Below are 23,360 nucleotides of genomic sequence, written 5' to 3' on the forward strand. Positions count from 1 at the left end.
AAGCGTGAGAATCAAGACTAAAACAAATTTAACGTGAAATTAATAAATACATACATAAGCATAGATAAGCTCCATCTATACTGTTTTTCTGATAAAACAACATGGCTAAAGCTAACATAAGAATCTCTTATTATAATGAAAACCACAAGATGGCGCTGTTTTAAGAAATGATTGGGGACGCACGTCGTACAAACATAAAATGCCACAGTTCGGTAATGGCTGCCAGCCGGGTGGTCTACTTGCTCTATGATCAGTGTAACGCTTAGTAATTGATTGTTTACATTCGTTCATCTATTTTTCAACGCATTTATATACAGTGCCAAGTGAAATTTCGTTCAATACGTATAAATAAACTAATTTAAAAACAAAAAAATGTGTTAATTGTGCTGTGATTTGCGACACGTTAAGAGTTGAAATGCATCGTCCGGTGTAGTGTTCTGTTTTGGTTACTGTGTATTCAAGCAAGATGCTGGGTTACAGGGGTACTATGTGTAACCGGCAGCACTCCCAGGCTTGCTTGAACACGTCGCTGTCGATAAGACAGGAGATACAGAGGTTCGAGAGTGTTCATCCGTCGATCTACGCTCTCTACGACCTTGTCGAGTTTGTACCAGATCCGCTGCTCGCACAGCAGATACGAGACCACGTTGTGGCTATTGAAGGTTTGTTTTTTAAATCCATGGTCCATAAGCTTAAGCACAATCTTCGTAGTTAAGTTTTTATCATACTGAAAAAACCGGCTGATTCCTTCTCGCGCAAGGCGGGTACAGATAATCAGTGAGATAACCTGTTTTGTTTTTGTTTTGATTTTGGATTGTTATAAGTGCACAACGTATGGACAGGTTATTACGTACTTATAATCTCATTAAATTGTATCAATTAAATATCAATTACAAATCGCCTTACGTATTTTGTAATTTATCTTCGAACTCTACATAAATGTAGAGCTAACAATATCTTAGTAACATTACTTATTTGGATTTTCCACTAATTTTATATATTCTTACGAAGTACTTTAATATTATATATTGTTACAAATATGAACTATATTTTACTTACTTAATTCTAATTACTTACCTGAATGAACTAAGATCTCCATTTCAATTTTCAGCGGCTTCAATAATACCTGCTTGATGATATAAATATATTTTTTCTCGCAATCATTTTACACTTTTGTAAGACTATCTTTAGTAATTTCCTGTCCCATTCTCTTTACACAGACAACAATGAAAATAATCCATCAGTGGTCTTCTCTGAGGAAATCTCCTTTCATACATTATGTAGAATATTACATAGTTAAGTACTCATATATATAGAGGTTAATATACCTACTGTAGAATATGTATAAGGCACTGTAAGACGTTTTATTTCTTGGCATTTGCTAGTAATTTAATTAAGAACAACTGCGCGCTATTTTTATTTGAATAGAAATTTTGAAAAAATAAGTCGCCATTAACATTACGACTCTACATGAAAGAATTTATATTGTTTTCACGATATTTTTTCTATTTATCTATATATTATTTTCTATTTATTTATCTTATATCTGGATGTGAGGGTTCCTCCACAGTCAGGTTTTCAAGTAGCTTTCTTCCACGTACTACAAAGCTATGGAATGAGCTTCTTAGTGCTGTGTTTCCGGGACGATATGGCATGGGTACCTTCGAAAAAAGCGCGTACACCTTCCTTAAAGGCCGACAGCGCTCCTGTGATTCCGAAAGAGAATTTGGGTGGAGCTGATCACTTAACATCAGATGACCCCTACGCTTGTTTGTAGTCCTTTTCCATAAAAAAAATATAGCTAAACACACGGTGTAATTTGGTACGGCCGGACTATTTGCTTTGGATGGTTCATCTAGCGCCTTATACCATTTTGTCCCGCGTCGTACTCGGCATGGTGCGGACGGTAATATTGTGCGATGAGCAATGCGATATACCATCGAATAAGATCCGCTACCAGTCCGCGTCCGATGGTTCGGCCTTACCTAAATAGGTTTCTGTTTTGCGCAGAATAAAACAGCCTAGCGAAACTCTCTTAGAAAAAAGCGACTCACTCGATTGTGTGAAACGTGCAGTCATGACGGCTATAATCTTGTAAAAAACGGAGATAGCCGAAATCCACTTAATCGCCTATCACCGTACTGTAATTACTACTATATCAAACTTATGTCAAATTACTGCATACGAGTAGCTAAATTTCAGTTTTTCCTGAGGCAGTCCCGTCTCTTATTACGTAGTATTTACATCCTCTTTGTATTAAATAGCATCTTATAATATAGCCTATATATCGACCAAGAGAACTCCTTGTTATTTCATATGTGCTTAACAAAACGCTGAAATTTTGATTAAATATTGTACAGTGATTTGAGAGTAGGTAGAATTGAGTAGTTACCACAGTTAGATATTATAACATTTGTAATTAGTACTACAGTGTTATTAATGTTAAATGTTAATAGCTCCAACCTTGAGCCAATGTCATACGTATAGTAGGTACCTACCTATAAGTAAATTTATTGCAGCAGGCTCAAATTTGCGGAAATTCATAATTATCCAAATCTTTCGAGTATCTTTTTTTTTCTCGAGTATCAATGAGTATTCGACACTTGTTTCGACTCTACACGAGGCATCCTCAGGAGATTTTGACTCGCCAAACTCTGGCACGAGACTAAGACGAGTATTGGCGGAAATTAACACTCACGAAAACTCGAAACATTTCGATACCTATAAGTAATCAAATGTACAAACATTGAGATAAATTACTTAAAATGAATACTGTTTACTTCAATAGGATTTACGAAAGATATTTCGCCACCAAAACGCAAGAAATGGCACCAAACTGGACTTCATTATTTTTGTTATTTATTAAAAATTTTGAAGTTGCAATTTTGACTTTTTTTGAAAAAGCTAAAAAACCTGGTAATTCAAAAATGTTTCACTTTTGCATAATGCATGTTGAAATTATGCAAATCCTTACGGGAATACGTGGACTTACCAATAACTCTGTTTATCTAAGTATTGAATCGCTTCGCTTATTGCTGAAGAGTCTAACCCAGATAGTATACCTACTAAGACTCACTGAACACAAATTCAAGAAATATATTAAAGCTTCTTTGAATAATTTGGCATACTATAGTAAAGTGACTTATATAGATGATAATGATGCATTATCTCGTTCTGCGCAATTCATCTAAAATTGTATGTTAATATATTAAGTTGGCTTAGTTGTTATATGATTTGCAGTTAATGACAAGCGTGGCTGACTCTTTACGAGCTGTCTATCAGCTTGTATAGAGTAACTATAAATTCGCTTACCTTTTCAATCTTGCTTTATACCTGTTAAACCTGTTCTTCTCTGTCGAACGTTTCGTGAGTTCCTCCTTCCTTTCTTCTTGTCGCACTGAACATTTTTTAAATACAACCTCATACTTCTTATCGTAATTTTCTAAGTATTTCTTGGTATAATACAGAATCTGTCGGTAGTGTTAAGCCGGGTTCATTGCCTGCTGCTAATGATAAATGGAACAACAACAGTTTGCCGGACAGTGTAATAAAACTGCAATAAACCGACTGAGTACGTGGCGTATTGTTTGTAATCTCTCTTTGTCTGAGCTATAGTTATTAAACGTCCGTTATGTGTACTTCCGTTCCTCATTTTTACTTTATTCGTGCTAAACATTGTGTCCCTTTTAACTCATGCAATTTTATATTACTAGCTGACCCAGCAAACGTTGTATTGCCATATAAAGTAATAAAAAAAATTCAATAATAAAAATTGTTGGGGTATAAAAAACAGATGACGACCGATTCTCAGACCTACTAAATATATCGTAAATAAAATTTATCGTACTACAATAATCATTATATTCGATTGCCGTCTTGCAACTCTATTGCGTATCTGTGGATGGAAGGTAACATTAAAATCGCGATACAAAAATAGGTGTTCATTGTAGACCGGTGAAAATTTGAAGTTGTATGTATTTTTTAATGTTGAATCATAATAAAATAACAATAAAATGTCCAAAAATTACAAAAAAAATGTTAAGTGTGAACAACCCTTATAACTTAGGGGTATGAAAAATAGATAGTAGCCGATTCTCATACCTACTTAATATGCATATAAAATTTGGTAAAAATCAGTAAAGCCGTTTCTGAGGGGTAAGGTAACTAACATTGTGACACAAACAGCACAATACAGCAATAATAACATTCTTACGGTAAGTTGCGGCTCAGTTTTAACTAAGTGACGCCTCAGTTATAGGCGAAAATAACATGCTATTCAACTAAATTAATATAATTTAAGTATAAATTGAATTGTTTTGATATAATTTTCTCAAATTGTGTAAATTTTCATCAAATATGTCAACTTCATCATGATGCCTGTAATATTCTCTAGTAATCCTATTCAAAGGAGAGTAATAACCTAAATTATATCCTGCATAGTTACAAAGTAAGCTGCAAGTTATACTTCTTTGGCATAAGAAAACAAAAATCCTTATAAAAATATTTATCGTGCTTATTTTAAGTTTGTAGAAAGAACAATATTGTTATAAAGAAGGTATGAAATACTACTGCTGAGATGGTTTGGACATGTCGAGAGAATGGATGAAGAACGATTGACGAAGAAAGTGTATAAGGCCAGTGTGAATGAAAGTGTTGGAAGGGGTAGACCTAGGCGGACGTTTTGAGACCAAAACAGGGACGTCTTGAAAAAAGGCCAGGTCAAGAGTACCCTAAACCGAAGAGCATGTATGAAAGGAATAATGAAAGTGGACGAAGCGAAACAAGTATGTAAGGATCGTAGCAAGTGGAAAGAAGTGGTGTCTGCCTACCCCTACGGGAAAGAGGCGTGATTTAATGTATGTATGTATGTATGAAATACTACCAATTTTTATATTATTATACCGCAAAATTTAGTTAAATAACGATTTTTATTTGAATATAGTTTAATTATTATTGTATATTTATTAGAAAGAATTTTGGTTTATTTTTAAACTCATACATATTGATTTGTATTTAATTCTCGTCCATGGGTTTAGGTTCAGTAGACATATGAGTAACAAGAGGGTTATGGTAGCATAAAATTTCCATATAACTTGACGTACGCTTAAAATCTTATTCATCACCTTGGCTTCTTTTAGTTTTTTAGTAGTACAACTTTAGTGAAATACAATAATCTTTCAATTTTCAATTCAAAACATTTCGTTAATCTTTATCAAAACATGTATCAGTTTAAACTTTCGTTCAACCTTATATTAGGTACTGACCCAACAGACGTTGTTCTATACATAATAAAATATACAATACTGTTTTTATGAATTTGTTAATAATATTTCATTACATCAAGAATTATTTCGTAAAATAATCTCGCTGTTGTTATAATAAAATTGTTTCACAGCACAACTGTCAAACCATGCCATACTAACCAAACGTTTTGGCACCAGGCGATCATAGTTGAAGGAGAGATTGTCTTATGTATGATACCCTAATAATTATTTTCATTATTTATGAAGTGAAGTTATCTATCTACATATGAAAGAAATTTTACAGCAATGTCGTCGCGATTTTCGATTTTCGAATATATTAGGTTGAAAATTATAAAATAAAAAGACTTATTTTTAAGCATGTCTATAAAAATAGCTACTATTTAATTACACAAAAAAGTATATATAACAAACTGGTATGTAACCTAGATAAAGTATATAATAATAACGTAGTTGAATTGTTTTGTTACTGTCCATAATTGTCTAATTGGATAGAAACGGTTCTATGATATTAAAATGAATATTAATATGTATGAGAAGCTCCATTAGGGTTAATTGAACTCTGATAGCGTTGTTATCGACATCATACTGTCAGCAATTATGCATGTCATTTATTATAAAATTCTGTATATTAAAAATATAAAAAATACGACTCTCATGATACAGATTGTCGTCATATAATAATAATAATAATATTGACACACTTTTTACACAAATTATCTTGCCCCAAGTTAAGCATATATAGCCTATGTCATGGGTTACAAGACAATGATATATTTAATACAATATACTTACTTAAAAATACATAAATTCATATAAACATACATATAAACAAACATAAATACATTTAAACATCCATGACTCGGAAACAAACATCCATATTCATCATATATATATATGGTAACTGATACGCCTTGCCCATTACAATGTAGTGCCGCTCAGGATTCTTGAGAGATAGTTTAACAGAACATGTGGCACGTCAAAGTCACACATTGTTCGAAACTGGCTCGAGTACTTGGCTGTAGTATTAGTTGCCGCACTTTGCGACTACGCCTGCTGTAACTAGTTGGAGCGCAGCGGAGACCAATCCTTAATCTAAGTATTTAATATTGAAACACGTTCACTTCTTGTGTGGTATTAGATTAAATGTACAATATAACTAGTAAACTAGATTAATAATCATATACTCAGTACAATTGTACCTTCTAATTTGATAGTAATTTAAATTTAAATCAAGCAGACTGATCAGCAAAAAATGCCCCTGAGTTTGTTTGAATTTGTGACGGAAAACGTCAAACGTCAAACTCATTTGAAACACTGAACAAATACGAACAACAGCAACTTTGACAGCGTTGAAAACTTATTCTAAATTATTAACAAAGATTAATATTTAATTAATAATTTCAAATCATATTTATAGTCTGCAACCTTACACTTTTGCACGGGTAAATGACAAATTAAGATATCTTGTGTAGTTTGTGCATGTATTAGCGATGTGTCTGTTTCATTTATCTGTTGAAAGACAGATTCCGATCAGTCAATGGGCCGTGAAACAATAGACAATATAGAGAAAGCTAGGAACATACTACTCAATGTTCTACGAAATACTAACGGACATGTTTTTCTATACACATTTATATAATTGGTGGTACGTAATTCAAATATGCTTGTGATAGAACAGAAAAGGACTTTATTATAAATAAATAAAAAAATAGTGACAGTTCCGTAGAGCTGTTTCACATGATTCATGCCGACGAAATCCACCTTCGCACGACACGCCACATATTAGGATATCATCCCCACCTTATGGATGTGTGGCGTTCCTCCACAGAGCAGTTTCATCCACGTACAACAAAGTTGCCGAACGAGCTTCCTTGTGTGGTGTTTCCGGGACGATACACCGTCCTTAAAGGCCGGCAACGCTCCTGTGATTGCTCTGGTGTTGCAAGGGATTGTAGGCGGTGGTGATCACTTAACATCAGGTGACCCACACGCTAGTTTGTCCTCCTCTTGCATAAAAAAACATAGTGTCTAAAAATCATAACTGGAATACCCTAAACTAAAACTAAACTAAAATTACCCCCATGAGTCCTTACATTACATACCTATTTATTTATTTATTGTCTAATTAGCGCGGCAGTGCCACTTAGATTAATTAGACGAAACAGCAAAAAAGAAAAAAATACAAACAAAAAAAGGAATATAAAAAAAATGAATGAATTATACAATGTCAATATTTTGATACTTTCGTAAAGTAAACTGTATAGAAACATATGTAAAAAACTGGAACATACGTAAACACGAAATAGTAGTCGATTCGTCTACGATTAATATTTCACGTTCATAGAACATTAATAACGGCAGCCTCCACAAATTCCACGTGACGTCTGCATTCATAATTGAAACCGGTTCCGAATCGATTAGTGAACTCACTACGCAATACGTGCACGCGTGTTGACGAGTTCAATACAGTGGGCCCTCAGGCGCCGTGTTATCGAACAGTAAGTAAACAATCCCCGCAACTCATGCGTCTAATGTGTGTAATGGCCCACGCTTTCATTACACCGTTTCAATGATATTCAGTGTTAGGAAATCACTTGTGGAATGGTTGGCATTTGCACTACACGTTGTTTGAAGTATTGATGATATCTTTCCTGGGATTTTAGAGCATTTAAGCGTTTCATTCCGAAGATGGTTTGTATTATTAATTATTACAAACTTCATTTTCACTTTTTATGTGATATGACTATATAATTTGCAACATATTTATTAATAAATCAAATAAAATCATATCAAAATCACTTTATTCATAGGTCATGGAAATGACACTTATGATTTAAAAAAAAAATCATTATTGAGTTTAACGCTACTTCGTAAAGGGTTGAGCTAATGAGAAGAAGTGGCAAGAAACTCATTGCCACTCTTTTAAATCAACATAATTACATTTTCATCGATTTACAAATCATTTCAATTACAATATAATATGTAAAGTGATGCAACAAACATACTCAAACGTCAAATAGACAAGGCACAATACACGAGTAAGTCAAAAATGTAAATGTAAATTAATAAAAAACAAAAGTTATTGAGTACAGTAGCTGCATCATCCACACACACCGCGACCGTAAATAAGTCAAGAGGTATTTTGCGAGCATTTTATAAGAGATTTTTTAATACATTTGCTATAAGCTGAAAAGCAGATTTTTCTTGAGTATTTCTATTCCGCACTAGTGCTTTTCTCCTGTATATAAACTCCATAAGCATATAGGAGATTTTTAAATAAAAGTTTTTTCACAAAATCTCATTGACACTGTTTTAAATAAATATTTACAGCTTGATCTTTTTACAAATCATTTCAGTTACAATATATGTAAACTGACCCAACAAAATTACTCAATGCCTTACGCGAGTAAGGCCCTCTTTCACCACATTCAAGTAAACTATCAAGTAAGCTAATCACTGAGTAAAGTCAATAGTAACATAACATGCGAAATTCACGACCTTAAAGTAACACTTATCTTAAGATTAACTGTCCTGTAACTAACTTGCCACATCTTCTGCAAATTAGCACGGTTACTTGACAGTTACATAATATTATGTGCCTACTATTATTATCATTTGTTGTTTTTTGCATCTTTTCAGAGGTAGCATAAAAATAAATTATTAGATATGAATTTATTCGATTTGATTGATCATCAATTGGACGAGTTAAGATTATTCTTCCATGGAACAAATACCAAGTACGTGTATATTTAAATTCCAAGATATCACCATATTTCTATATAATAATACCAAAATATCCCTCTCGTGTAAAGTATGCACTTCTCTCTCTTCTAATTTTATCCATAATAATGATAATCACACAAGTAACCACTAAATGACAAAAACTGTATTATACTATTTCCAGATGCTTTCTAGTTTCAAAGGTAAACAAGCATCTGGCGCTAAACAGTGAAATGAACGCTCAACATTTTACAAAATCATAAATGACAATCTGCAATGACGTTTGACAAGTGATATTTGACGTAAAATTGAACAAATATGACGTGTGATAGATTCATTACTCACTTAACCAATCAGTAGTTACTCAAGACATAATTTTTGCTTGTGAAATTGGCAAAATATACTCATAACATGTAGCTTCCAATTAACGTTAATTGAGAAGTTATTGATCACAGCTTTACTTGGACATGGTGAACGAGACCCTAAGTCAAAAAAAGTTAATATAAAAGAAATTTATACACAATGCTATGAGCAGCATTTTAGTTAACACGTATATGCAATGCTGAAGCAACCTTTAATCGGAAGTAAGAATAGTGAAGTACCTTTTGAGCCCATGCTTAGTTACAAGAGCATTGTTCCCTTTAACTACTCCGTTCTTTAACATCTCGCGTTCGCTCGCGATATAAACAATTTTCAAGACGTTTTTCTCTATTGTATACCTTGAAGAGGTGTCCCTTAAGAGGTTTGGAAATATATTTCAAATATAGAATGCGATCATAGATATTAGAAAAAGCAAAATTGATTGTTTTATTGGTACTAGATCCTTAGATATTTTATACGACTAGATAGAGTCTCTTCCTGCTAGACAACCGATGGAAACAGGCCAGGTTTATTACTTTCGTGTGCGTAACAAGCTACGTCTTACACTCGCGATTTGTATGTCACTTTGTGTTAGTATGCGTGCATTGCTCAAAATAGAGGTTAACTGTCAACCTCAATTTTTTTCATACTTTTCACAGCTGTCTAGACGTATACATTTATTGAGCTAGGCCTTTTTTGCGGATTTCCATATTTATCCAAATGCTATGAGTTTTCTAGAGTGTTACTTCCGCTAAGGCTTGTCTTTAATCAATTCGACACGTTTTTCGCATCTACATGAGGCATCCTCAGGAGGTATTGACTCACTGAATTCTGGCACAACAACACGGTGAAACAATTTTTTTTAAATTAAGAGACGAGACGAGCAGGACGTTCAGTTGATGGTATTTGATACACCCTGCCCATTACAATGCAGTGCCATTCAGGATTCTTGAAAAACACAAAAATTCTGAGCCGCAATACAATAGCGCTCGGCACCTCGAGACATAAGATGTTAAGTCTCATTTGCGCAGTAATTTCACTAGTTACGGCGCCCTTCAGATATGCTTACACATTACTGCTTCACGGCTGAAATAGGCGCTTTTGCCCATAATCTAGCCGGCATCCTGTGCAAAGGAGCCTCCCACTGGTAACGTGTCAAATTAAAGATAAATCTTATCAGAATTAATCAAGAAAACTTATTACCTTTCGATTAAGTATATATATTATGTCAATAGCAATAAAATAAAGTGCTAAGCATGCCTTAATAAGTATAAAACCCATTATTTTAATCATACCTTATGCAGAGTTCAATAAATGTTGATTTAATATCCGTATTTAATCTCGTTTATAAAACCGAGCTCTGTAACAATTGGACCATAAATCCATTAGATGGAGCGATGCATTTTACGGGAATATTTTCAGTAAACTATTGACAGATACAACATGTTTCGTTCGATATTTAAATAAATCTCCTTTTGTGTTTACTTTTCCATGCCACACTGACGAATGTTTGTGTTCGCTCTACCGATATTTTATTCTCTGTACTACCATTGTTGACACTGTATTTTATTTGCATTTTATTCTACAGGTACCACAGATCATTTATACGTCTAGATAGACTATGACAGCTGTGAAAACGACGAAAAAAAATAGACTTTAGAACTAACCTCTTTTTTGAGCAATTCACGCATACTAACACAAAGTGTCAAACAAATCGCGGGTGCAAGACGTAGCTTGTCACGCACACTAAACTTAATAAACTTAATATTCATGGCCTGTTTTCATGGGCTGTCTCACAGACGTATAAATTATCTGAGGTACATACCATCGTAAAAAAATATTCATGAGCCACACACATTTTACCACTTTGGAAGTGTCTCTCGCGCAAACTATTCAGTGTAGAAGAGAATGATATTTGAAACCTAAATATTATTTTTGAAGACACGTATGAGATTGATGAAAAAAATAAATTTGATCTTCAGTTCTAACTATGTGGAACCCCCAAAATTTACCTTTTTCTTCTATTTTTATGTGAAAATCTTAATCTACTTACCAAGTTTAAGTATAGCTCTTATAGTTTCGGAAAAAAGTGGCTGTGTCATACGGACGGACAGACAGACTGACATGACGAATCTATAATGGTTCCGATTTTTGCCATTTGGCTACGGAACCCTAAAAAGGATGAAGTGATGTATTTCAGGCAAGTTAAATTAACAAAATTGTAGGTATAAAAAACTTGACTTTTTAATCATTATGCCCCAAAAAAAGGTGTTAATTTGTAAATTGTTATACAGATAATTTATAGTCATCCCTGTGCTTCCCTGGGGCATAAAAAGAATAGGGTATACCCACACCCAAAGGTGTCGTAAGATACGACTAAGGGCACTTGCCAGTGGAAGGCTTTGCACAGGACGCCGGCTAGATTATGAGTACCCTTACGGCGCCTTTCTCTGCCGTGAAACAGTAATGTGTAAGCATTAGTGTGTTTCAGTCTGAAGGGTGCCGTAGCTAGTGAAATTACTGGGAAAATCAGATTTAACATCTTACGTCTCAAGGTGATGAGAGCAACTGTAGTGCCACTGAAGGTTTTCAAGAATTCGGGGCGGCTCATCGGTGTAATGGGCAGGGCGTATCAATTGCCATCAGCTGAACATCCTGCTGGTTTCGTCCCTTAGTGTCATAAAAGAAATATATTCATACAAAGTTCTTGATTCCAATAGAGTGTAATATTAATAATTTATGTTATCCAAAGTCATGTCAAGTTTGCGTAAGTTATAAGTAACGTGGCTTGAATAGCTATCGTGGTCGTATTCCATTTCGGGGCCAAAACAATAAGTTATATCCAAAAACTTTGCCAGGGTATTATGTACTTTATAACACAAGCTCAATATGATTTTTATTCGCTTGCGTAACTTTTTCTGCAAACTATTTCTGTTGTAGACATTTAATTTACACCCGTACGTTGACAGTACTGCTGATTTTCTTTCAGACGAAGTTAGACTGAGTAAAAAGTATATAATTAAGTAAAGTTTACATTAGACAGAGTGAGAGATTGAGAAAGAGCGAGAAGGGAAAATTGGTCCGAAGTGGGAAATGCATAGTTCATGAGAACTATGACTATGAAGTCAGATTATGTTTTTTCCGTGATTCATGACTAATTTCCTTCAGAATGAAATAAAATGTATCCCGAAATAAAATTAAACTAATTTGTTATGTATATTACAGCCGTTTTAAAATACTCTATTTGATTGAAAAAAGTGGCCGGAGTTTCTTGTTTATATTATGTTCTTCTCACGAGCTTTACTTTTTACAAACATGTGGTAAATTAAGTAATTTGAAAGAAGTATAGATAGTGATGATTCAGAAGCGTTAAGTTTAAGCCTAATTGAATAAAGTTTATTTGAATTTCACTTTGAATATATGAGTCGTGTTTAAATAATATAAATTATTTCATAAAAAGTGATAAAGAATTAACTGTAAGTATAAACATAAATTATCGTAAATTGGATGCATCAACCTATATAGCTTGAATTCATTGTTTGTGTAACGATGTTTTGTAAACATGTTGATTATTAACTATAACAAGTCGAACTGGCACTACAAGCAGCACCTGTTCACGACTTGTCGCATGGACCAGCCATCGTTCCATTTGCACATATTTGATATACTTAATAAACGGAACTGGTCTACATACATCCCGACTAATATTATAAATGTGAATTTAAATTTATTTGTTAGGCTTCTACGCCGGAGCTACTAAACTGATTTTGATACAATTTGGTACAGCGATAGACTAGAGCTAGGGAAAGGTTACATTTTTTCCCGGAATAATCCATGGTTCCCGCGGGATTTATGAAAAACTGAAATTCACTTCGATGAGCTATAACTGTATCAATAGTAGGTTTGGTTTGAAATAGCAATCTTCCTCGAAATAAGATTCATATAATATGTTGGGAACGGGAGCGAAAACGGGGATCGGAACTGGAATAGGACATGAGATAATCTTCAATTCCAAACTTGCTTATTATTTTTAAAAATCTACGCGGACGAAGTCGCGGGCATCAGCTATCTTCTTCTATCAATATAGAATAAGCCATTTACACATATTGAATACACTGAAATTTTTAACAGGAATGACATTAGTCACTATTGAAACGACATTAAGGCAGATCTTTAGCAATTACAATTTTAAACTTTGTTGCCGGATTTGTGTAGCTGGCTTCTGTTTGCGGCCTATTTCATTAAACCTTATTACAATTTCTATGCAGCGTAAGCGGTTAAAAAGATTAGACTATTAACTGACATAGATACGGCGCGACTAGTATACTTTAGTTATTTCCATAGTATTATGTCCTATGGTATATTGCTATGGGGCAACGCTGCCGATATTAATACAATATTTGTGCTACAGAAGAGGGCTATTCGCGCTATTTATAACCTAGGTCCTAAAGAATAATTGAGAGGAAAATTCAAAGAAATTAACATAATGACTGTTGCTTCTCAATATATTCTTGATAATGTAATGTATGTTCATAGGCGCATAAGTGAATTTGCTAGAAATGTAACCATAATGTTAACACCAGGAACAGACATAAACTTATAATGACTACTACTCGGCTAAGTCGAGTTAGTTAGTCTTATGTGGGGCGATGTACGAGTATATGCTTTTACAACGAGATCCCAGAAAATGTTCAAAACAAAAGTATTACGTTATTTAAAAGAATTGTTAAAAACGTTTGTGTGCTAAAGGTTTACTATAAGGTAAATGACTTTCTTAACGATACCACAGATTGGGAATGGAGTGACCGCCCACATGCTATTAAATAATAAGTTTGATTGACAATATTACTTTGTAAACATATTTTTTCGATGAAGAAAAAAGCCCTCTGAGTAGGTGGTAGTTTTTGACTTTCAATAAGTGATGTCACATGCTATTTTGAATAAAAATATTTCAATTTGAATATAAAATACAATCTTTGAGCTGCAGAAAAGGGCTATTTCCACTATTTATAACCTAGATTTTAATTCTAATCATTATGAGAAGAATTTAAAGAAATAAACATTTTATATGTTGCCTGTGAATTTAGTCTTGATAATGTTATGTATACAATTTGTTATTTTTAAAGTGATAACCCTCACTTCTGGCATTAATTACACAAATTAAAATTGTAAACTAAATTTATACACAAATAAAATTTGAAACATAAACTTTATGAACGATGTGGGACTCAAACCCACGATCTCCGGCGTTCCGTGCCGGTGCTCTAACCAAATGAGCTAACCGTTCGTGTAACGCCTCGTTATAAAATCTTGTTTGCTTTGTTCAACTCTCAGTTTGTGGCTTCATCTACAGGATCTACTTTACAGTTGATAACCTGCTCAACCCCAATATTTGCATATTAGGAAATTGACTTGAGATGACCCTCTTGTAAATCTAAACAATATGTTATGTTTTTAAAGTGATAACCCTCACTTCTAGGATTAATTTATGAGTGACGAGTGAAGTATCGTTGATAAATCTTGGGATATGTCCCGTTCAACTTTCAGGTTCTGGTCGGTCTCTCGTCGCTGTCACTAGATTGGTTGGCTCAGTGGAACAACGCTCGAAACGCGAGAGGTCGCGGGTTCTAGTCCCGCATCGTTCATAAATTTTGTTTTTAATTTTAATTTGTCATGTATGTTCATAGGCAGATAAGCGAATTTTCTAGAAATTGTGATTATAATAATAATACCAGGAACAAACACAAACTTGTTATATTTACCTTCCATTCGGTTAGTAAGTCTTTTGTGGGGCAATGTATATACTTTCACAACACGAGTCCAAAAAATAAACAAAATAATTTTATCAATGAAGACGAAGCTCGCAGAGTTTCTTGCGCCCGTTCTTCTCAGATCTAAGGCTAAGGCTCTATAGAGAGCGCATTTAGACTTTGCCTACGTAAAACTTAGCTTAGTTTTAGTTAAGCGTAGTCATTGATTACGTTTTATTGCTAATTGACATCTGAAATTATGCTATGCCTAAGATAAAATAGCCTAATACAAAAGCCAAGTTCGCGTTTTATCACCATCAGCTAAACTTTACGTGTGTAAAGTCTTAGCAGAGTCTAAGTTTGTTCTATAGATCTCAGCTTAAAGCTTGAATTTTTGTATGGGTGGTAGTTTTTGACGTAGAATAGATTTTAAATACTATCTATATATATAAAAATGAATTGCTGTTCGTTAGTCTCGCTAAAACTCGAGAACGGCTGGACCGATTTGGCTAATTTTGGTCTTGAATTTTTTGTGAATTATTTGTGATTTAAATAAAAACAACAATTTTGATTTTCCTTTGACGTGTGCCCCGTCGTCCGATATTTGTTTTGTATGGATTTATTTTCAATGAGAGAATTTATTGACGCAGGGTTTGACAGTTCTGCTGTGAAACAATTTCATTACAACAACAGGGAGCATATTTTACGAAATAATTCTTGATATTTTGATATATTACTGACAAATTAATAAAAAAACATTATTTTATTTATTATATACTTACAGAACAACGTCTGTCGGGTCAACTAGTATTGAATAAAAAATATGACTGAATTTTTATAAAGTAACCTTACACTTACAAAAATAAAATCAATCAGTAAAATAGGGTTTAAAAAACATGCAGAAAACGTTGTGATTAATCAGATATTCCTCGTAACATTTATGGTCCGGTCTTGTTGCAAACATTTATGAACACAAAGCTACATTAGCAAACCATATGCCACAATGATTTGATAAACTTACGGTTTGCTTCACAAAACTTTACCGTTAGATCGCACACAACGGAAGAGATATGACCATAGCCATACACTTACATGATCATGTAGGTGAGTACAATACATACCTATTAATATTATAAATGTGAATGTAAGTTTCATTGTGACGCTTTTACGCTAGCGCTACTTAACCGATTTTGATGAAATTTGATACAGCGAAAGACTAGAGCTTCGGAAAGGACATACGCTACATTTTATCCCGGAAAAAATCATGGTTCCCGCGGGATTTGTGAAAAACGTCATATTCACGTCGATGAGCTATAACTATATCAATAGCAGGTTTAGTTTGCCATAGAAAACTTCATCATCATTATTATATGAATGAAAATGTTGGGAACGGGAGCGAATACTAGAAAAGGAACTAGAATAGGACATGAGATAATCTTTAAATCCAAACTTGCTTATTAGTTTTAAACCTGACATGACATGGGTACCTTCAAAAAAGCGCGTACACCTTCCTTAAAGGCCGGCAAGCTCCTGTGATTCCTCTGGTGTTGCAAGAGATTGTGGGCGGCGGTGATCACTTAACAACAGGTGACCCGTACGCTCGTTTGTCCTCCTAATCCATATAAAAAAAAAACCTTTATCACATTCCACACGGATGCAGGCATCTGAGGCAGTCTCTTTTAAATGGGTGGTAGTTTTTAACGTTCAATAAGTGATTTTAAATCCTATTTTGAATAAAAATATTTAAATTTGAATTTGATGAAGTCGCGGGCATCAGCTAGATAACATATAAACTTATATAGTCCATACATTGTTACAAATAAAAACTATTGCTATAAACATCATTTGCTATATTACTGTTCCGGGAGCGAATCTAAGAATTTATGGTTTCAGAAACTTTTATTTTCTTGAAATAAATATATATATCAATATCATATAATATCATAAAAACAAAGTTCTCCGCCGCGTCTGTCTGTCTGTATATTCGCGATAAACTCAAAAGCTACTGCACTGATTGTGATGCTGTTTTCACCAATGGATAGCGTGGTTCGTCATGCTCACTGAATGGCATTGCTTGCGGTGGCGTCGTGTGCCGGGTCGTCTCCTTCCCTCAAATATGTGCGAATGGAACGATGGCTGGTCCATGCGTCAAGTCGTGAACGGGTGCTGCTTGTAGTGCATTGCATTCACATTTATAATATTAGTAGGGAAATTAGATTACACATTTCCGATGACTTTAGACTACATTATACCCGAATACATACATCAATTTTTTTTCTATTGAAAGAACAGCGTCTGTCGGGTCAGCTAGTGTATAACTAAAAAAACAAATCGATGCTTTCATATACATAAATAATGATAGTATAATAATATTTCAAACAATAATATTGACAATAATATAGCGTTTTGCGTCATTTCCGTTGAAAATCAATCAAGCATTAATAAGTTACCCGATAAAACTTCGGTTTGTCAATGAATATTCAAATTGCCGATACAATTTGGCGGTTATAAGGGGCTCGGTAGAGACAGAGCTATACAAATAACATGATATACCTGATTAGGAATCATTCGTGTATAAAGGAATAAAGGCTGTATTCGTTATTTCTATTAATGCCGGTTGTTTGCAAGCTTTTTATGTATTTGTCCTCAATTCATAATAATGTAGATTTAGTACGAGAACCTCTTCAAAATGAATCTCAAGGGAAAGGCGAAAAATTATTTTATGGTGGGTAAAACTAATGAAGAGAGAGAAACACCTCCAATGTAGAAGAAACAGCGTGGGTAATAGCACACAGCCTTGGGGCACTCCAGCATTCACGGGCTTCGGGTTCGAGTAATATCCGTCGACAACGACCTGTATGCTGCGCCCAGTGAGGAAGCTGGAGGTCCACTTGCAAAAGCTCTCGAGAAGCCCTAATGATGGAAGTTTTGAGAGGAGATACACGATCAAAGGCCTTCGCTATATCGGCTAACTGCCAGGCCTATCTATGTGTTAGATATACCAGAAGATCACCTGCCGACCGACCATGGCGAAAGCCGTATTGTCGGTCGTTGATCAACTGGTGACCCTCTAGGTATACCAAGAGCTGGCGGCTAATTATGCTCTCCGTGATTTTGGAGAGCAGGGAGGTAATAGCAATAGGCCTGTTGTTTGCCGGATCCCAACTGTCTCCTTTTTCTTTGGATCGAAAGGACAAGGGCTGACTTCCATGGGCCAGGGACTACGCCTTTGTTATAAGAGTGCCGGAATAAATGCGTTAGCACCGGCGTCAACTCAGGGGCACACGTCCTAGGCACGATTGGAGAAATGTCATCCGGCCCGCTTGACTTCCTGGAGTCCAACGAAAACAGAGCTCGCCTAACAGTTTTCTTTCTGAACTGTACTTGAGTCATAGAGCTCTGACACCGCAGGATGGTTGGCGGTGTTTTTCCGTTGTCGTCAAGAGTCGAGTTGGAGGCGCAAAGAGCACACAGGAGAAAAGCACGTTTCCTACTTAGTAGGGATTTGAGCACAGGCGCACGAGCGCAAGCAGGGAGCACAATAGATCCTAGGGTTTAAGTGTATTTTAATACCCAAATAATAATTATAATAATAATACAATATACTTGCGTGCAAGAGACAATAACTTCTCAAACGAGATACGAAAAGAAAATGAAACCGAACCTATTGTTACTTTTACCGATTTTTATTGACAAGTCAATCAGTCAGCCGCGCTTGGAATTTGCCTCTTAGTATTTTGAATATTAGTTTAATTTTCAGCGTACCACTAACTAACGTACATTTTAACAAATCAAAATTGATCTCGCATCCGGCTGTCTGCACATGAGTAAATAAAACGTTTTGCAAAATGTTTACATTTTGCATACGATTGACTTATTCGGACGTATAACGTTTCCCGCGTTTATTTGCAAGACTGCCTGACATTCGCAAAAATACAGAATTGTCATTGCATTGACAGTTTTGTCATCGGCCGTTCCCAATATACTATCTACAGATAGAGATAAATTACTACCATCTACTGTCAGTAATCTGAAGCTGACCCAGTATATCCGATGAGTCATTCTTACCGCCTTATATTGGGACGCGTGAATTGAAATTTCCATACAAACTGCTATCGCTAGTAAGCTATACGTCGTCCCATTGACAGACAGCGTGTACGGATAAGGTGAGTTACCGTCGATAAGTTTATTGGGACAGAAAAGTCAACCATAGTTACGATTTTTATCTCAAGGAAGAGATAGACTGAATATTTTGAACGCCCGATAGTCAACATTTGCATATTCTTAATTTTTTCTCAGATATAACTTTATGCCAAGTTTATTTGTAAGGCCGTAAAAGTATAATATGCTTAAAATGTTATGGTCTAATGGAATCGATCTAACATCAACACAAAAGAGTTGAATGCCCTCTACAATAAAGTAACTCTAATCACCAATTTATCACGCTCGAAACAAGCGCTTATAAAGCGATTATATTATCATCAGTATTCTATCGATATGCTATTGTTTTATTGAAATAAAACATTTCCATTATAGTTTACAGTAACTACGATATATTTATTTATTTATATATTTGGGCAACTAACAAATTAAACTCTTTACATGCTTAAACTTAAAATATAATTATACAAATGATTTAAGTTTTCTTTAGTGTTAATTCCGCCAATATTTGTTTTTAAACAATTTCACACGTGTTTCGCCTCTACACGAGGCATCCTCAGGACGTGTTGTCTCGCCAAAATCTGGCACGAGACTGAATCAAATGATCCGTAATCAAATGAAGGTTTCTAAGTCACATGTGTAAATTAAGTATTTTCTTTTTATATTGAGCAAGCGGAATGAATAAATTAATGTTCTGCTATATTATGGATATACGTATTTGTGTATATGGCTGCTGTACTATATTTTTTTAAGAAAATTAGGGACGAGACGAGCAGGACGTTCAGCTGATGGTAATTGATACGCCCTGCCCATTACAATGCAGTGCCGCTCAAGATTATATAAAAACCCAAAAATTCTGAGCGGGACTACAATTGCGCTTGTCACTTTGAGACATAAGATGTCGAGTCTCCATTGCCCAGTATTTTCTCTAGCTACGGCACCCTTCAGACCGAAACTTAGTAATGCTTACACATTGCTGCTTCACGGCATAAATAGGCGCCATTGTGGTACCCATAATCTATCCGGTATCCGGTGCAAAGGAGCCTCCAACTGGTGTACACATACACCAGTAAGGCCAACCGAATAGACGTTTTTTGCTTACTATGTTCACATGTTGAATTATTTGGTGCGTGGTTATCAAAATCAAATTAAAATCACTTTATTCTTGTAGGTCAAGGAAACGGTGAACGTTAAGTTTTTTTTTTCTTACATTTACCACCACTTGGGAAAAGGTTGAGCTTCAATGAGAAGAAGTGGCAAGAAACTCATTGCCACTCTTTTAAATCAAAATTTTCAGCTTCACCGTTTTACCTATCATTATAAATGACAATATATGCAAAGTGATGCAACAAAAATACTCAAATATCAAATACTAAATGCCTTACACGAGTTTGTAAAAAAAAGTAAGTTAATAAGTAATTATTAAAAACACAAGAGTTATTGAGTACAGTAGACGAATTAATCTAAATATACCGTAAATAAATAAAGGGTATCTATACGATCCTACCTATCCTTAGTTTAACTTACTAAAGGTAGACAAATCTATCTATATAGATTGGTCTATAACTATATTGGACATAACGATGGATAGATAAGATGTTGTCAATAAACGGTGACAGCAATGTATCCGTAAGTTAAACTAAGGATAGATAGGTTATTGAAAACAGCCCTAATTCAATTCAAAATTTTGGACCGCTCGCGACATTCCTTGCATAAAGACCCTGTTTTTAAGATTGAATTACAAATGTACAATTTTCAGATTTTTCCGTTCATTTCCTTATCAGGTATGGAACCCTAAAAATGTTGTGTGCCTAGGAACACACGAAACTAGTGACAACTTTCATAAAGGTGAGGTTACACGAAATCTGCTCACCGAACGTGTGTGCCTTATTCGAATCGAGCCGACTTTAGCCGAATGAGAGAAAATTTACAGCTTCATTGCTTCATGAGGCAAAAATTTAATGAGCACTTTTTTTCTTTAATTTCACCAGGAATAAATTAAAAAAATGGCGCGTACAATATTGATAATGTAAAATTAACGTGTTTTATTTTCAACGTATCAAGTTTTGTAATCTGTTATTATAAGATGTGTTAAATCGATGAACTTAAGTATTCAATGTGTATATTATGCTCTCTGTTGTATAGCAATCGGATTCAGAATTGTTGTAAAAAGGTTAACACGGTGTTTGCCTTTCAGTTTTTTGATCTATATATATTATATATAATCTCTTATACATATATCTCTTAATATCCGGACGAACGCGCCTTGCTCGTATTTTTAAGAATGTACAAAACTTGAAAAATTAATAGGACATCTGGATTAGAATTCTGTTCTTCTGCTTTCTGGATCACCCAATGTCCCAACTGAGCTATTATAGTCTTGTAAATAGTAGCGAAATTTACCTTTGTATTCTAATGTAGCTGTTTCTTATCAAAACACGGATAAAACTACATTTTTTTTTAAATTGAAACCTAGCTAGATCGATTTATCGCCCCGAAGTCCCCTGTATACAAAATTTTATGAAAATCGTTGGAGCCGTTTCCAAGATTCAAGATATACAAGAATTGCTCGTTATAAGATATATATACATATAAGAGATTTCCAACTATATGTTGACTCACAATATTAACGGAACCATAAAGCCCAGAGCAATACAACGTTTGCTGGGTCAGCTAGTAATATTATAAAATAGTCAAAATAAAATTTTTTGAACGATGCGGGACTCGAACCCGCGACTGCTGGCGTTCTGTGCGAGCTCTCTTTCCAACTTTCGGGGCGATCTAGCTAGGTTTCAATTTAAAAAAAAATGTAGTTTTATCCGTGTTTTGATAAGAAACAGCTACATTAGTTCATAAAATTTTGATTTTAGTTTTATTTGTGTAATTAATCCTCGAAGTGAGGGTTATCACTTTAAAAACATAACAAATTGATAACCTTTTTGAACTTTATATAGTTTCGCAACAAAAGTACAGAGTTGAAAGCCATGTAAAATATAGCTATTGTGTTGTGATGACATCACCCGCATTGTCTGACTGTTGGATTTCAATTGTGGACTTCAATTAGGGCACCGGACTTGAGGACAATGTCAAGTAACCTAAATTCTCGGTTAGCGATTGTACAAAAATAGCTCGGTATTGCTATCAACTATGCATCCCAGACGCTTTTGTGCTGTATTATGTTTTCAGGGCTTTGTACGTCCAAGTGAATTTTAACGTTTGGAGGATCATTCGTTCGATATATATATGTATACACTAACTATAGGCCTTATGAGGAATATCACGGTCGCTCGGAGGGCGAAAATGAAGAGATCCCTAGGAGAACCAAAGTCGCCGACACAACCCAAATGCTTGCGGAGATGAAGTGACAGTGGACAGGGTACATAGCCCGACGGACAGATAGCAGTAAAGTCCTCGAATAGCGACCACGTACCGGAAGACGTAGTGTTGGTAGCTCCCCCACAAGATGAACCAACAATCTGGTAGAGATCGCTGGAATAAGTTGGATGAAAGCAGCGCCCGACCGATCATCATGGAGATCTTTGGGGAGCCTCTTGTCTGATTCAATCTCGCAAGGACACTTCGAACGCCCTTAAAAACCTTCGTCTTCAGACACTGTGGTATTTGGGACGAGAAGATTTTACGGAACTGCCTAAACGCGTCTCGATATCTGTCTTTGTTTGTCCATTAGTATGACAAATTTTGGTCAGGAAAGAGACAGGGTACAGTTTAGCCGGATTTTGTAATGTTTCTTGAAGATACACTATTGGGAATTCGATGCGGTCATTTTGTGATAGCTCCTGCTATATATTTAGATTGTATGGTAAAAGGCTTTCATAATGTCAATAAAATGCTTAGGTAACTAACGTACTTATCGGCGCAACTTATAAGGCTTCATAGCGAATCAGTCTATTTAATGTTCCAATGAGAAATTTCTGACATATAAAAGATACAATATCACCGTACATTGTTTTACTATATCTCAATGGGCTTTTTTAATTGAAGCTCCCAGCCTGCTTGATATTTTCTGACATACTTCAACCATTATACAGAAAACCTTAACATATAACCTTTCTCACGAATCACTCTGCTCTTCAGTGAAACCCAC

The 23,360-nt window shown here is 34.9% G+C and overlaps 1 protein-coding gene across 1 annotated transcript in view; it reads left to right on the forward strand.

The window, feature by feature from the left end:
* Positions 1–222: 222 nt before the first annotated feature.
* LOC126964970 (centaurin-gamma-1A) overlaps positions 223–23,360 on the forward strand; it is a 241,009-nt gene continuing 217,871 nt past the window's right edge. Inside the window, exon 1 of the mRNA XM_050808333.1 lies at positions 223–662. Within this exon, the coding sequence (XP_050664290.1) occupies positions 467–662 (196 nt within the window). The 5' untranslated portion in view covers positions 223–466. The remainder of the gene's footprint in view (positions 663–23,360) is intronic.

This window comes from Leptidea sinapis, chromosome 6 (assembly GCF_905404315.1).
Source record: "Leptidea sinapis chromosome 6, ilLepSina1.1, whole genome shotgun sequence".
Taxonomy (NCBI): Eukaryota; Metazoa; Arthropoda; class Insecta; order Lepidoptera; family Pieridae; genus Leptidea; species Leptidea sinapis.